The following is a 16,872-nucleotide window of genomic DNA, read 5'->3' as shown; positions in this document are numbered from 1 at the left end:
AATGCACTGGGACTCCTTAAGAAAACATATTCTATACTGTGACTCTCCAAATATTTCCTTCCCAATTCTTTGGTCCTCATTGCAATCACTGTAAAACCACCCCTATTTATACAGAGTTGTCTCTAAAGTGTATACTTTCGTTAATTTTCCCATGCCTTGAAATAGCTAAAGTGTGCTCTTTCCCCACGCACTGAGCCCACTTGATTATACACTTACTTTTACGCTCTGTCCTCCCAAGAGTACACTCCCCAAGTCTACACTTGCTTAAGCACTCCTTTAGTGCCCCATCTTAAGAGAGTAACTAAGTGTCTCTCTTTCCACACAGCAACTGGAGGAGAAACTGCGAGAGCAGGCAGACTACGAAGCCATCAAGAAAGAGCTCAGGTAATTCACTTTCCCCCTCAGTCTGCCTTCCCTCCCCTCAGCCACAGGCATCAGTTCAAAAAACCATACACATTAACCAGGTCAAATTAATTCCTGCCTCCAAGCCTATACTTGTGATGCCACCCAGTGCAAGTATGTGCGATTCGGACACCCTGCCAAACCACCCTCAAGACTATCATTAACCTTTAGATTTAGCCCTTGAATGTGGACTCGCTGAGTCTGAGTATTATTGGCACTGGTAGTGCCTATCAGAAATGTTAGTTTGATTGGACAGTAGGACTTTGCGTTCAACCTCTGTTTGCCACTGCTTTCTTATCTGATTAGAATGTTTGGGGTCTGGAGATGGGAAGCTAAAATGGCTGTGCTGTACACTCATTAAAGGGGTATGTACTTGGATGCTTTCTCCCCAAATGTGGGTTTAGTGTCATGCTCTTCTAATCTTTTCGCTTCTTTTAAAGCTGCAATATATAACTTTTTGGGCGACCTGACCAAATTCACATATAAATGTGCGCTATAGATCTGTCATTCAACCAAGGAAATCTGTTATGATAAATGACATTTTTAATCTTTACTCATTAACAACACACACGTCATGAGCTTTATTGCGCCATATTCAGTTTTCTATGGCATTGGCTTGTATAAGCTCTAGCATTTCTGGTATGGGATCCCAAGATGACGGTGAACAGTGGCTTCAGTTTTTTTTGGTGTTGTGCTGCATGTTATCTCAGTCCAAGTCAGTAACAAGAAGGCTAACTAAGTTAAGATTTGCAGATAAGATAATTGGACGGCACTGCCCATGTTTAGGGTACTCGGGTGGTTTCTTACCAGGATTTAACCATCTTCACTCGTCTGGACGGCAGGGCCGTCTGAACATTAATTTGGTAACTGGATTTTCAGGCATAATATTCCCAATTGGAAGAAGTCCTAAAGGTAGTATCAGTGAATGGCTCTGTTTGTGAGAGTTTTCAGCACCACTATGATGGTCAGCCAAATAGCTATTTGTGGGAATTTGTATTGATAGCCCGTCTGTGGTCCCAAAGGGAAGCATTCCTCTCCTAATAGACTAAAGTGTCTTTATTTGCCTCCCAACCTTTTCATAGACGCTTTTTCCTTTATAGATAATATCGCCTGAAATCCAATTGGCACCCAGCACATGATTGAATAATCCATTTTAATTACAGTGATTGGCTCTAAGGATTTCATTGCATTATCAGATTTTGATGGTCGGAGCAGAGTGAAGGACTGCCTGTCGCTGATGTAGATGTTCTGTGGGGGCTGATAGCAGATAAATGTCAGTCCTGTGGTGCTGTGTGTATTTGTGATCTCCTTTTTGCAGTGGGTGCAGTAATAAAGTGGTCCATTTCTCCTTGTTTACTTCACAGTATCCTGAAGTCAATGGAGTTTGGCTCTTCAAACTTCTCCTCAGCACAGGTAAGGAGGCTGAATATTGCGTTTGAGTTTTATTGGAACAATATTTAGACAATGTATCTAATCAAACAAGGTTTAACAATTTCCTATCTCTGTGTCAGGACTCTAAGAAGCCTCTGGAGTTGTTGTTGAAGAGTCGAGGCCTGCAGTCTGAGAGCTCCTCCCTGCGCCTAAACAGCAGTGAACTGAGTGGTGAGTCCTTCACTCACACATACACACACATACATAACTAGACACGTACACACACACGCACACATTATTTATTAAGGTGACTTATCAATCAGACATCTGCTGTGGACTATGTAGTGTTTGTTTGCCATCTTGAACTTGCCAACTGACCAAGTTGAACATTAGTTTTCACCATTTTTATTTGTTTAAATTTCCTTAAAGCTGAGCTCCGCATTAGGGGAAATAGATGGCTGCCCACAGGCGTTTTTGTTTTGTTTATTAAACGGAGAAGAGGAGCACCGGCGTTGTGGTAAAAAGCAGTCATAATACATACTCTGCTGTTCTATTGTGCGTGCATTGATGTCAGAGGGGGAAAAACTGTGTTTGATTTCAACTTTAACCAGTATCAAAGCAGCCAATCTGTTATCGGCAGAGTTTTTTTGTGATATGCATGTAGACACGACCACAAGGTCAACTCCTGGTGTGAACTGCCCCGTCAAGGTCTTATTCATGGGCTGGAACTGAACAGGCTTCGTAAGCACTGATAGGGTTGTTTCCAAAGAGGGGGCTGATGTTTGGTTGAACTCATTGAGCCTAATTCAGTGATGCACAGAGCCCTAGCATTCCACCATTGATCTCTGAGGCCTTATCGCCTTCTCTTGTCACAACATGCCAGCTCTTTCAATTGCATACCCCACATTCAGCTGCCTTACACAGACCCATTAATGGCTTTTCGTCTGTCTCCATATCCAAAATCCTGAGACTCAAGGATATCTGTCATGAAGAGCTTTTTGAAAATGTGGACATTGTCTGAGCGGAAGTTACCCCAGACCAGAATGTAATATGGAGTATAAGTCCCTCACCATTAGCCTTCATCAGAGCATGGGCCTGTGCCTCTGTGTGTGTGCCAGGGTGCTTCCAACTTAAAAGGACACACAGTCCTTTTGTTTCTTTACTCTGTCAGTCGCCTAGAGGGGTTATAGACAGGAAGTAAAGTAGTCAAACAGGATGCAGCTCCAGCTATCTCTGCCAGCAGAAGAAGAGACTATTTGACTCAAAGGAAATAATGTTATATCTCAAGGAGCTTTTTATTTTCTACAAATATAGACACACTCCTAAACAATGTGTCAACTGTTTTCATTGGCATGCTACCGCGTTTGATACAAATAAAAAACATTATGGCTCTGTAAATGTATAATGGAGTTGAATTGAAGGGTTCGAAGCTGACAGTCGGCTCACACCATTAAGACTGAAGTGCTGCTGCTTTCTCAGAGTGGCACTCGTCTTGTCTGGATCCTCGATTTATCTCATTCAGAGAATCAGCCCTTTAAGCACGGCGATTTGAGAGGTAGTGTAACATTCTCTGTGCTACATTTCAAAGGATCACTGCTTGAGGTTTCTTGTTATATCTCCATTTATATAAAGTCCTAGACTTTACATCTGCTACCTGAAGATCTACTCAGACTCTGAGGATGAAAAGATTGGAGACCTTTTGGTCCTAGTCTAACACCTACTGGTGTTCAGTCTGCCTTTTTTCCAGTTGAAGAACAATACGTGTCTTCTACTTCAGAGAGCTTTAGCTTTCTGTTCTAAGTTTAAAAATGCCTCCCTAAAGTAGATTCTACCCTAAACTCAACAATATGACCTCTCCAAAAAAGAACCTAACCACACCACAGGCTAGGGGACTATAACTACACAAACAGGTACTGACCACGGCTAGTGTTTGGAGGCTACATCTCATCTTTACGTGTTACGGTCCGTTTAAAAACAACAACTTTCCATGGCTTTTTTGGTAGCGCATCTGCGCCCACACAGTTTGCAGTTGTGTGTCGGAAGGGTGGGGGTTGTGGAGGGGCACAGTGCAGCCCACCCTAGGCGAGGAGGAGAGGGGGGCCAAGGGAGGTCGAAGGCTGGAGGACATGGAGTGATCCAGTATGCTAATGAAGCCCCGTTAGTCTCTCCTCCCAGTATGCCCTTTATCACTCAGTGCACTTGGTCGCTCCGGAAATGTCATCCCATTTGGCTTCGGGTCTCCCCCCTCCCTCCCCTGTCCTCGAAAATTAAGCTTTTCATTTGTATTCCTAATGGGACCCCTCGCTGTCCAACCGGATCATGTTGATGTGAAACCAAAGGCGCTGTTTGGCTACAGGTTGGATGGGTGTTCTACTTAGTTACTTCCCAATGTGATTTTCGATGAATAAATGTTAATGATTGTACATTTATACAGTGTTATCAGTTTTATGATGATCTGTATACCATGGCCTCTTTTGCAATGTTGTTGAGCCTATGGCTATACCTAACATTAATCAAATCTCACAAGGAAAAGTATGTATAAAGAGCATATATTGCTTGGCTGCCTTTGTTTATCATTGCTGTATAGTACATGTGTAAGTTTTGCTACTGTTCCCGCACTCTGATGCATATATCACAGTCACACACACACCACTGATGTTAATCCACCCTGAAATAAGGGCATCCCTAAGCTACCTTGAGTGAGTGGTGACCTGGAGATGGTGATATGCAGGGGCAGGGGCAAGAAGGTTAGGCAGGGCATGCACCACACAGCAGGTAACCTAGGCAGCTCTCTGCCTGTGTCCATATCCTGTGACATGCCTGCCAGATGCTTCCCTTCACTACTGTTCAGTGTCCCTCTCCACAGCCAGAAGTCCTACTGGCAAATTCGCACAATGCATCAGTGCATCTCCACTCTACTCAACTGGAGTTCACTGTACCCCCAACTTCTCTCACTTAATGGGTGTGATGAAACTTGTGTACTTGTAGTTAGATGGTGTTTTGTCTAGATATTTTGTTTATTTTGGACTCATTTTGTTGATGTCACTTGATGTATTGATCTGTGTCATGTTTTGTCTGGTCTCACAGGTGTGAGGGAGCGAAAGGTCAAAGACTCATCAGAAGGTCAACAGCGTCTTCCTGCCACGCCCATAGGCACCAACTTGCAGGGCTCCCCTCCCCCTCCCTCCTCTCAACTCCTCTTGCGCACTGGCTCAGGTGGTTCCTCCGACACCACCCCTGTCACCACCGCCAATGGCACGCACCACTTCTCGCCCACGGGCGGCGGGCTGGGTGGGCAGGACTTCTTCAGCCCCTCCTCGCTGGTGTCGGCAGGCACCGCTTTCCCCCTGGCGGGCAAAGTGTCGCTCAATTCCCTGCTGCAGCGCCAGCTCATGCAGACCTTCTACTCCAAAGCCCTGCAGGACTCAGTGTCTGGCCAGGCCCTGCTCTTCTCCCCCGCCCACTACCCAACCCCTAACTCCCTCTCAGCCAGCCCTCTGCCACCCCATCAGTCTTTGCAGTCGCAATCCCAGCACCCATCGGCGGGCAGCCCAGACGTTAATGGCCTAGCCCCCTCGCCCAGCCAGTCAGAGGGTGCAGGGAGTGTCTCGGAAGGTGAAGACATGGACACGTCTGAGATAGCGCGTCAGGTCAAGGAGCAGCTGATCAAGCACAACATTGGGCAGAGGATCTTCGGCCACTACGTGCTGGGGTTGTCCCAGGGCTCGGTCAGTGAGATACTGGCTAGGCCCAAGCCCTGGAGCAAGCTGACCATCAGGGGCAAGGAGCCCTTCCACAAGATGAGGCAGTTCCTATCTGACGAGCAGAACATCTTGGCACTGCGCAGCATCCAGGGGAGGCAGAGAGGTGAGACTGACAGAAATGTATTCACACACACACTTCACACAGGACACATTAACTGCTCTCACCCAGACATACAGAAACTTACAGTACATAGACATATCTGAGCTTGTATCACTGTTTTCTCACATGCACACTTAGCTGAGCACGTCACATATACATACATATTTTATTGATGTCTCTGCCTCCAGATGCTTTGCATCACACAAAGTTCCAGGTGAAAAATTTGACAGCTGTATTTCTGAAGCATATAGTAGAAAGGCCTCAGGTTCAGGCTGGTGTTCTGTTTCTGTCTTACAGTAGCTTCAGTGGGGTCCTGCTATGCTCTCCCACAAAACTCTGTACTCAACTCAACAGGAAAAGAGGTGCTGAATGGTACATTTAATTTTGTCAGACACACGATTCAGATTAGCAAAAGACAAACTTCAGCAGTCTATGTTCAATATTTGACCCTCAGTCAGAGCATGGCCCTAACCTTTAATCTTTGACTTGACAAACCCTTGCATTTTGGTAACTGGTGATAGCACTGTCTCTTTAACAACAGATGTCCAACCCCTCCCTTCAGCAGTGTAGCCATAGCCCGGGCCCTGATGAATGGACAGCGATCCTTATCATCGTCACCAGTCATGTCGCCCGCTAAGACGTCCAGATTAACCTTGCAGACATGTTCCCTTTCCTGTCGTTGTCGCCTGTCATTGTAGCAACCGTCCCACGAATAAAACCCGGTAGAGGGAGGGAGCATTTAGAAGTGGGTCTATCAAAATGTCATCTTTGCATGCGCCACTCAGGTTTCCAGCACTTATCGCTGTCGGCCCACTGCCTTTTCCTATTGATTTTGTAACCGTCTTAAATGGCACATTGCTGTGTGCTGCTGGGGAACGCAGCCTGTACTGTTGAGTCAGTGAGTGGGAGGCAAGCTGATCCCATCAGATTACAGGGGGACATTTTCCTGATCTGTCTGAATGGGCACATCAGTGCTCAAACGACAGTCAATAACATGCAAGTCTGGACAGGTGTGTATGATGAGGTCAATTAAAGACTGAAGCTGCACCCCCCCCCCCCCCCCCATGCTGCAAAGTCCTCATTCTTCACCCCAAACTGCTGATAACTAATGCAGACACTTTTACAAGCAATTATGTCGAATTTGAGACGGATTACAAAACGCATACATTGTGTTCCTATTAAATTACTTCCTATTTCTCCTCTTTGCTCTCTTTCTCTTTCTCCCCCCCCCCCCACGATCTCTCTCCCTCTCTAAATATCTCTATCCCCCTCTTCATATCCATCCCACTCTTTCGCTGTGTCTGTCTCTCTCTGCTCTTTCTCTCTTTCTGTCTCTGAGTGAGGAACTGATAAGTTTGGAACTTGGTGCTCAGTCAGTAGCGTCACAAGGCAAGACGAGAGCTGCTGCGGTCGGCAAGAAGCCCGGGACGAGAGCGAGGCATGCAGTTTAGGAAATGCGTCCGCAGTCTGGTTTCTCCACATTTCACAGGAAGGGCACACTTGGCAGTCAGGGCAGGGATGATGTAAAAGTTGGAGCTTTAGTTCCCCTCTGTGTTAAAGCAGAGTAGTGAGTATAGATGAATGTGCACACTGTAGCTCTGCACTCTTGTCTATTGTGCTTGTTTGGACAGATTTCAAGGAATTGGTCTGGCAGCAAGCCCCAAACCTGTCTGCCCAGGGGAGAAGTTTAACAGAAGTTTAATAGAATCATGTTGGGGAGAAATGTAATGTGGTTCTTATGTGCCGTAGCTACTAGTTCTCTTCTGTTTCAATCATTTATGTTTTCAATATCTGAACCCACAACTCACGTTTTATTGAGCCCAAATCACCATCAATGTCCCTTCTTGTATATGTGAAGAGTTTGATATGTGGTTTGAATGGTAGAACATTTGGATTGACTCAAGGGTTCTCAGAGGGTGGTTTAAGACTGTGTGGAGTGGTCTTACATACACTTTCTTTGTTTCTGGCTGTTTGACAATAATTGACTTTTGCCTTCTACTGTGCGTATTACTATGGCCAATGTGTTTTTACAAGAATTGTAACATACTAGAGCCATGCACGGACATGAATTTTAAGCCCAAGCCCTATCCATGCCTGCAATGTTCAGGCCCTACCCTACCCATGCCTGCAATGTTCAGGCCCTACCCTACCCATGCCTGCAATGTTCAGGCCCTACCCTACCCATGCCCAATTGCTTCTGCCAAATTTAAAGGAAAACTCCACCCTAAAACTATAATTTCAAGTCAAATTTATTTGTCACATACACATGGTTAGCAGATGTTAATGTGAGTGTAGTGAAATGCTTGTGCTTCTAGTTTCGACCATGCAGTAATATCTAACAAGTAATCTAACTTAACAATTTCACAACAACTGCCTTATACACATAAGTGTAAAATAATTAATAAGAATATGTACATAAAAATATATGATGGTATAGAGTACAGTATATACATATGAGATGAGTAATGTAGGGTATGTAAACATTATATAAAGTGGCATTGTTTAAAGTGGCTAGTGATACATTTATTACATACATTTTCCATTATTAAAGTGGCTAGAGATGAGTCAGTATGTTTGCAGCAGCCACTCAATGTTAGTGATGTCTGTTTAACAGTCTGATGGCCTTGAGATAGAAGCTGTTTTTCAGTCTCTCGGTCCCCACTTTGATGCACCTGTACTGACCTCGCCTTCTGGATGATAGCGGGGTGAACAGGCAGTGGCTCGGGTGGTTGTTGTCCTTGATGATCTTTTTGGCCTTCCTGTGACATCGGGTGGTGTAGGTGTCCTGGAGTGCAGGTAGTTTGCCCCCAGTGATGCGTTGTGCAGACCTCACTACCCTCTGGAGAGCCTTACAGTTGTGGGCGGAGCAGTTGCCGTACCAGGCGGTGATACAGCCCGACAGGATGCTCTCGATTGTGCATCTGTAAAAGGTTGTGAGTGTGTTTGGTGACGAGCCGAATTTCTTCAGCCTCCTGAGGTTGAAGAGGCACTGCTGCGCCTTCTTCACCACGCTGTCTGTGTGGGTTGACCATTTCAGTTTGTCCGTGATGTGTACGCCGAGAAACTTAAAACTTTCCACCTTCTCCACTACTGTCCCGTCGATATGGATAGGGGGCTGCTCCCTCTGCTGTTTCCTGAAGTCCAGGATCATATCCTTTGTTTTGTTGAGGTTGAGTGTGATGTTATTTTCCTGACACCACACTCCGAGGGCCCTCACCTCCTCCTTGTAGGCCGTCTCGTCGTTGTTGGTAATCAAGCCTACCACTGTAGTGTCGTCTGCTAACTTGATGATTGAGTTGGAGGCATGCATGGCCACGCAGTCATGGGTGAACAGGGAGTACAGGAGAGGGCTGGGAACGCACCCTTGTGGGGCCCCAGAGTTGAGAATCAGCAGGGTGGAGATGTTGTTACCTACCCCCACCACCTGGGGACGGCCCGTCAGGAAGTCCAGGACCCAGTTACACAGGGTGGGGTCGAGACCCAGGGTCTTCCTATGGTGGTAAATGCTGAGCTGTAATCGATGAACAGAATTATTACATAGGTATTCCTCTTGTCCAGATGGGTTAGGGCAGTGTGCAGTGTGATTGCGTTGTCTGTGGACCTATTGGGGCGGTAAGCAAATTGGAGTGGGTCTAGGGTGTCAGGTAGGGTGGTGGTGATATGGTCCTTGACTAGTCTCTCAAAGCACTTCATGATGACGGAAGTGAGTGCTACGGGGCTAGTCATTTAGCTCAGTTACCTTAGCTTTGTTGGGAACAGGAACAATGGTGGCCCTCTTGAAGCATGTGGGAACAGCAGACTGGGATAAGAATTGATTGAATATGTCCGTAAACACACCAGCCAGCTGGTCTGCGCATGCTCTGAGGACGTGGCTAGGGATACCGTCTGAGCCGGCAGCCTTGCGAGGGTTAACACGTTTAAATGTTTTACTCACGTTGGCTGCAGTGAATGAGAGCCCGCAGGTTTTGGTAGCGGGCCGTGTCAGTAGCACTGTATTGTCCTCAAAGCGAACAAAGAAGTTGTTTAGTTTGTCAGGGAGCAAAACATTGTGGTCTGCGACGGTGCTGGTTTTCCTTCTTTAGTCAGTGATTGACTGTAGACCCTGCCACATACCTCTCGTGTCTGAGCCGTTGAATTGCGACTCTACTTTGTCTCTATACTGACGCTTAGCTTGTTTGATTGCCTTGCGGCGGGAATATCTGCACTGTTTGTATTCGGTCATGTTTCCGGTCGCCTTGCCCTGATTAAAAGCAGTGGTTTGCGCTTTCAGTTTTGCGCGAATGCTGCCATCAATCCACGGTTTCTGGTTGGGGAATGTTTTAATAGACGCTGCGGGTACAACATCACTGATGCACTTGCTAATAAACTCGCTCACCGAATCAGCGTATTCATCAATGTTATTGTCCGACGCTATGCGGAACATAATTCCAGTCCACGTGATCGACGCAATCTTGAAGTGTGGAATCAGATTGGTCGGACCAGCGTTGAACAGCCCTGAGCACGGGCGTTTCCTGTTCTAGTTTCTGTCTATAGGCTGGGAGCAACAAAGTCGTGGTCAGATTTTCCGAAAGGAGGACGGGGGATGGCTTTATATGCGTCACGGAAGTTAGAATAACAAGTTAAGATATATAACTTTCAAAATAAAGAAATACAGGTGCATCAAAGCTGGGACCCAGAGACTGAAAAACTGCTATCTCAAGACCATCTTAAATAGCCATCACTAGCACATTAGAATCTTCTGCTCTATATACATAGACTTGAAATCACTGGCCAATGGAACACTAGTCACTTTAATAATGTTTACATATTTTGCTTTACTCATCTCATATGTATATACTGTATTATATCCTATTCTACTGTGTCTTAGTCTATGCCGCTCTGACATTGCTCGTCCAAATATTTATATATTCTTAATTCCATTCCTTTACTTTAGACTGTGTGTATTGTTAGATATTACTGCGCTGTTGGAGCTAGAAACTCAAGCATTTTGCGACACCCGCAATAACATCTGTTTAACACGTGTATGTGACAAATACGATTTGATTTGAAATAAAGCCGGTATGATGCATTTTGCTGTTCCCCGCTCCCTCACAGCGCTGCATGCGCTCTGTTCATGACTCTGCATGTGAGTAACCATAGCAACTGCTTCTTTGGGACTTCTCTGCTCAATGATGAGGCATGAGAGAGCAGTTGGCAACCTACTTTTCGTCACTCTAAACTACGACAACTCAAGGAACATTATTATTTCACCGAAAATAATACTCTTCTGTCGAATCAGACAATGCTCTGGTCTTATATTTGACGAGGTTGAAGCACTTCTGACGCCATGATCTTAGTAAGATATGACGGTACTGCGCAGCATAAGCAAATGGCTTAGCTTCAAAATGTTAGTAATCAATTTGGTTGATGTCCAGCCCGTACCCTAGTTATTGATGAAAAACAGGCCCTAACCGGCTCTAACCCAATGTATAATGTTGGGGCCTGTCGGGCTCGGGTCGGGTAGCAGAGCTGTCTTCTTTAGTAAATCACTTATGGGTTTTGTCCATGTTAAATAAGTTGAATTGATTTTGCCCAAATGTTAGGGTTTTTGCTCAGATGTCTAGATGTTGAGGTGGTCTAGTAACTGTAGATCTATAGCTCTATATAGCAAATGCCCTGACTACCACCACTATATCCATTTGTGTAGAATAAAACTGCTCCTAGACACTGATCTAGTGTCCGTTTTGAGTTTTCCCGCCTAATGTTTAAGGTTCGAATTTGGGGAGTGTAAGCTGATCCTAGACCCGTGCCTAGGTCAGTGTCTCCCCTCATCCATGTAGCAGTCCAGTGGTCTGACACTTATCTTATCTGTCGCCGCTTGTTTTCCAACAGAGAACCCAGGCCAGAACCTGAACAGAGTGTTTCAGGAGGTTCCGAAGCGAAGAACCGGCTCCGAAGGCTCCTCGAGGGCAGGTCTGTTCTTTGCCTTCCCTATCGTGGTTGGTTTAGTGTTTTGGTCGGCTTTTATGTTGTCCAATTTGTTGTGTCAGTTAGCCATTGTCAAAGTCACTCTACCACTTCTGGCCTGGAGTCTGGTTCAAAATACAGGGATGAGGCTGTTTTTTATCTGGTCCTAGATCGGTGGTTAAGGGCAACTTCTACCTCAGGCGAAAACCCAGGGGCAGGATAAGGCAGGGAGGGGTTTATAAAGGCACCCTTTCAACCCATAGGGTGCGTCGTAAAACGCAGTCTAAACATCCAGTCCCAACCAGCCCACGCAATCTCTCTCCCAGTCTGAAATCAGGGCGAAACCTCATACATATAATTTAGCCTTTAAAAAGCTCCTTTATATGCTGTACTATGTACTTTCCACAAAACCATGCAGTTTTTCATGCCTTCTGAAAATGGCCAAAGCTGTGGTGCTTACATGCTGTTTGGCACTTCGGTAGGCCACAAACACAAACATTTTCAAACCTTTTTATTTTTACAGGCGGTGGTGGCCTCAACAAAACTGTGAAACAGAGGTTACATCACGTCCCCATGACCCGGCAGCTGTGCCCAAACACCACCATGACTGTGCGTGTGTGTGTCTGTGTATGAGTGAGAGTGCTGGGTCTTACTGGTGTCACTGGTAGGCCACCATGTCTCCACTCCGGGGGGAGCACTTACAGTCACCTGCCCGGGTCAGACCCCTTTTTTGTTATGAATTACTTGCAGTTCACCCCCCATGTAGCCAGCTGCTCCCCGCCTCACTCACACATGAGCGAGCACGACCTTGCCCAATTACTCCGACCACTCACTCAGGACAAATGAGAGAGAGAGGAGAGGAAGCCGAAAGTTGGGAGCCACGTTAGTCTGGCCCCTCCATGTTTAACTCCAAACAGCAATTAGCCTTCCCTTCTGAAGCCCGTCCAAAACACCAGGTCTTATGTTTCTTATGGAGCTTGTCCAAAGTCTGGTTCCCATTGTTGCGGAGAGAGAGTAGCTGGCTGGCTGCTGGAAGTGTTCTGTTCAGCACTCATGAGGAACATGTGTAGCCTTGGCCACTTGTGTTAACAGGATTGAGCTGTGTTGTAAAGGGAGACCCATGGGGAGTACTGCAGTCCAGGGGGGCCGTGGCGGTTTGTCAGAACGCAATGAAGGAGAAGGCTAGGAGCAACGTCTCCTTGGGTTCCTTTTAGACAGGAGACAGTGGGTAGACTCAAACTTCACCATCTCACAGCTTGTCTGAATTTACTGTTTTATTGGATATTTATAGGAAAAGTAGCACTTTTCTCAAACTCAAAACATTCAGCTATATTTTGGGTATCTTATGACTGTGCACCTGTGACATATTGAAGTCAAATACTAGCAACATTTATTAATTACCCCAACTTTCTATCACCCCCATTGCTTCCCGCCATCCCTCCCTTTGGTACAGTCCATTGACCCCTGACCTTTGTTGCCAATTCCTAGGTAACATCACCACGCGGATCCGTACTCCGGAGAGTGGGTCAGACGAGGCCATCAAGTCCATCCTGGAGCAGGCCAAGAGAGAGCTGCAGGTCCAGAAGGCTGGTGAGTAACTCCTCTCTTTGCTCTGTGTCTGATGGAAACTACTCTACACCAGGGTCTGGTTTGAATTTCCAATTGATTTACCGTATTGACAGAGCTAAAATAAATTGACCTCAACCCTGCTGTTGAAGCTTCTCGTCTGACCCCCAACCCTCATACCACACTGCATGCCCCTTATAAGTAAATTATAGGGATGGTGGGTATTGAAGGGATGAAGGAACTTCCTAGTGTGTTGACCTCATACGAAAGTGAAGTAAAGTGGAGGAACATACAGTAGGATGTGATGTGGTTGGATCAAGATTTCCCAATTGTATCTAATGGGTCTGACATGTATCCCTAAATTGCCAATGCCATAACTAATGTCAAACAGTGCTAGTGACTACCCCATACACCGCCATTAGAATGTCTAAGAGATGTCCCTCGTGCTAACCCCCTTTTGACGCCATGCCACCCACTACAGATGGGGTGGACAACAGACAGCGACGACAGACAGGTTACCCCCGAGGCATGGGCAACTATTTCGCAAAATATGCACAAAGTCTCAGACTCGGTGAGGAATGGATTTAACCTTAAACAATGTGTGGCCCCACACCGAGAATATACAAACCAAATACAGACTACAAGACTGTTGTGCCTTCTGTTTCTGTAAGGGATGTAGAAAACATTTCCTTGACCATGTCTTAAATCTAAGGCATATGTTTCTACTATGTAGCATTTATTTTCCTTTTGTGTAGAACTTCAGGTATCAAACAGAAAATCCAGAATTATCCTCCACTTATCCTAGCACTGTAAATGTGGGCCATGAAGCATCATCTGAAGTTGAGTGTTGATGACATTTGTAGTGTTGTCTGATGACTGTGTATCCTCTCTGTCAGTCTCTCTCCCTGCAGTGGACTTGTCTCAGACCCCTCCCTCGTCCAGCATTGGTGGTGGTGGTGGTGGTAGTATCGGCTCAGGTGGATCCTCCAGCTCAGACGAGACCATCCGCTCCATCCTAGAGCAGGCAAGGAGGGAGATGGAGGCCCAGCAGGCCGCCCTGGAGCCCATCCTCAAGCCCTCCTCCATGGGCACCTCTGACCTGGCCCTGCTCTCTCCCAAACTCCTGGGCGCTTCCACTCTCCCGGCCTCCTACTCACCCCTGGCCCTCTCCCTCAAGAAGCCCCCCATCCCCCCATCCTCCTCGCCCTCCTCCCTCCTGGACCTCCACTCTGCCATGGTGAAGGAGGCAGGAGAGGTGGTGGTGGGAGAAGGCGGGTCTCTAATGGACGGAGGGACCAAGCAGGGGCGGGGCTCCTGGAGGGACCAATGGTGGAATAGTATGCACCCCGGGGGGCGGGGAGTCACGTCTAGCATGAACGACGACGTGCGGAGTCAGGAGGACAGTAAGGAGGTACAGTACCGTTAATACCTCACACACTCTGCCTTCATGACCTCTCACCTCTGAACCATGGTGGTCAGGCCACAGTTAGGGCTGTTACGGTCACCGCATTACCGCCACACCGGCAGTCATGACCACAGTCAAATTCCATGACTGTAATTAGGCTTCTCCAAAACTGCACTCTGATGTTGCTGATGGTCATTAGTAGCCTACCAAACTTGCTAACAGCCAGTCACTAATGGCCTCGTACTCAGCGCTCTATTGTCCCTCTAATCACTCTGACATCAATCCAAATGCAATCTAAAATATAATCAAACACTTAATGAGAGCCCTGGCATTCAGAGTTTGAGTGGAATAGGATCACCTGTTGCACAGTGAGAGCCAGCTCCTCATTTCTGGTTAATGCATGAAATGAAATGTGTTCCTATAAGCCCATGTTGCACAAGATTTCTATGCAAACAGTGCATGCATTTCTTTGCGACTTTTTCAAATCATAGTTGCATGCACATGTAGCCTAGCCTATAGACCTGTATGTTTTGATAGGGTTTGTATCGCAACTAAATTGGGCAAATAAATCTTAAGCGTAGCCTGTAGACCTAGGACCCCTGGAACAGGGTTGGAGAGCCCATAGTCTGTAGGCCTAGGACCCCTGGAACAGGGTTGGAGAGCCCATAGCCTGTAGGCCTAGGACCCCTGGAACAGGGTTGGAGAGCCCACAGCGTGTAGGCCTTGGACCCCTGGAACAGGGTTGGAGAGCCCATAGCCTGTAGGCCTAGACCCCTGGAACAGGGTTGGAGAGCCCATAGCCTATAGGCCTAGGACCCCTGGAACAGGGTTGGAGAGCCCATAGCCTGTAGGCCTAGGACCCCTGGAACAGGGTTGGAGAGCCCATAGCCTGTAGGCCTAGGACCCCTGGAACAGGTTTGGAGAGCCCATAGTCTGTAGGCCTAGGACCCCTGGAACAGGGTTGGAGAGCCCATAGCCTGTAGGCCTAGGACCCCTGGAACAGGGTTGGAGAGCCCACAGCCTGTAGGCCTAGGACCCCTGGAACAGGGTTGGAGAGCACATAGCCCACAGAGCCAAGTGAAACGCATGTTCTTATAAGACCAGTCATTGCAAAATGGCTTGTGAAAACAGAGTTTTGACCTGCCACTATTTAAAAGATGATCCCATCTTTCTGGTGCAACTATATTTATTGCAATTGTTTTAATTATTAAGGACATTAATCCGCTTTACAACTGGTGTAGCTTACCTGGCATATTAAAAACATAACCGCAGTAAGTGCTTTGCCCATTCGCTATTCGAGTGCAGGCTACGGATGACATATTTTTTGGGGGGCCATTCTATAGTAAATCCTCAAATATTTCCACACATATATTAGTAGGCTATATGTAAAGACCACATTACATTGAAAATAGTCTGAGTGAGAGTATTATCAAGTGCTTGTCAAATTGTGAGTGAGAGACTGATGAATTGTGTGCAGCCTGTGCAAGAAACATACATTTGTCGCAAAATAGGATATAGGAGGACCTGTTTCAAATGATCACTTTGTTAACCACTCAACACAGAATAACCGCATGTGCCGCACTCCCTCAATCATATCCTTTCTATTTTATTCAGCCACTGTATGTTCAATTATATTCTTCTTAGCATAATATAATGCCACAGAGTTCTAAGCAAATATTGTCTGCAAAATGAACAAGTGTAGCCCACAGCCATATGGCATAGACAGATCAGGGCCTAACATAAGGATGACTCAGAATATGCCATTCTGTTCTCCTGAAATAGGCTTAATTTTCTTCATATCATAATGTTTCTTTAGACCTGTCTAAAATAAATAATGGATTTATTGTGACGGTGTAGGCTATATTAAATTGATTTATTATACTTTTTTCAATGTAGACGTTCCAAAGGTCCGCATAGGCAAGATGGCGAACGGCCATCGCTCATCCATATATTTAAATGTACATATTGTTATTCATTCCTTTGTTGTTGTGAAATGGTTAGATTACTTGTTAGATATTACTGCATGGTCGGAACTAGAAGCACAAGCATTTCACTACACTCGCATTAACATCTGCTAACCATGTGTATGTGACCAATAAAATTTGATTTGATTTGATTTGAGTGGCTTGTAGGCTATGCGTGGAAGGCCGGAGATGCTAAATGTGTTTTTGTTCATTAACGGACCGGCAGTTATTTGCATGACAGTTACTGGCCACAGCCACAATGTTCAAAATGTTCTGAGAATGTGTCATATCCAATGTTCCCTCTAATTCTGTGTAACTTCCAGCACGCATTTACTGTGAACACTGAGGCTGTAC

The 16,872-nt window shown here is 46.1% G+C and overlaps 1 protein-coding gene across 6 annotated transcripts in view; it reads left to right on the top strand.

Annotated features, from left to right (window-relative positions):
- cux1a (cut-like homeobox 1a) overlaps window positions 1–16,872 on the top strand; it is a 213,093-nt gene that overhangs the window by 155,834 nt on the left and 40,387 nt on the right. For 3 of the 6 annotated variants that reach the window (XM_021617953.2, XM_021617949.2, XM_021617954.2), the window contains 8 exons: window positions 326–384; window positions 1,767–1,815; window positions 1,914–2,004; window positions 4,861–5,640; window positions 11,509–11,589; window positions 13,072–13,173; window positions 13,631–13,720; window positions 14,046–14,560. In XM_021617953.2, the coding sequence (XP_021473628.2) occupies window positions 326–384; window positions 1,767–1,815; window positions 1,914–2,004; window positions 4,861–5,640; window positions 11,509–11,589; window positions 13,072–13,173; window positions 13,631–13,720; window positions 14,046–14,560 (1,767 nt within the window). The remainder of the gene's footprint in view (window positions 1–325; window positions 385–1,766; window positions 1,816–1,913; window positions 2,005–4,860; window positions 5,641–11,508; window positions 11,590–13,071; window positions 13,174–13,630; window positions 13,721–14,045; window positions 14,561–16,872) is intronic. The other 3 variants (XM_021617950.2, XM_021617951.2, XM_021617952.2) reach the window with 3 other exon arrangements.

The sequence above is a fragment of the Oncorhynchus mykiss genome, chromosome 10 (assembly GCF_013265735.2).
Source record: "Oncorhynchus mykiss isolate Arlee chromosome 10, USDA_OmykA_1.1, whole genome shotgun sequence".
In the NCBI taxonomy this organism is placed as follows: domain Eukaryota; kingdom Metazoa; phylum Chordata; class Actinopteri; order Salmoniformes; family Salmonidae; genus Oncorhynchus; species Oncorhynchus mykiss.
This window is presented reverse-complemented; position numbering and strand designations above follow the sequence as displayed.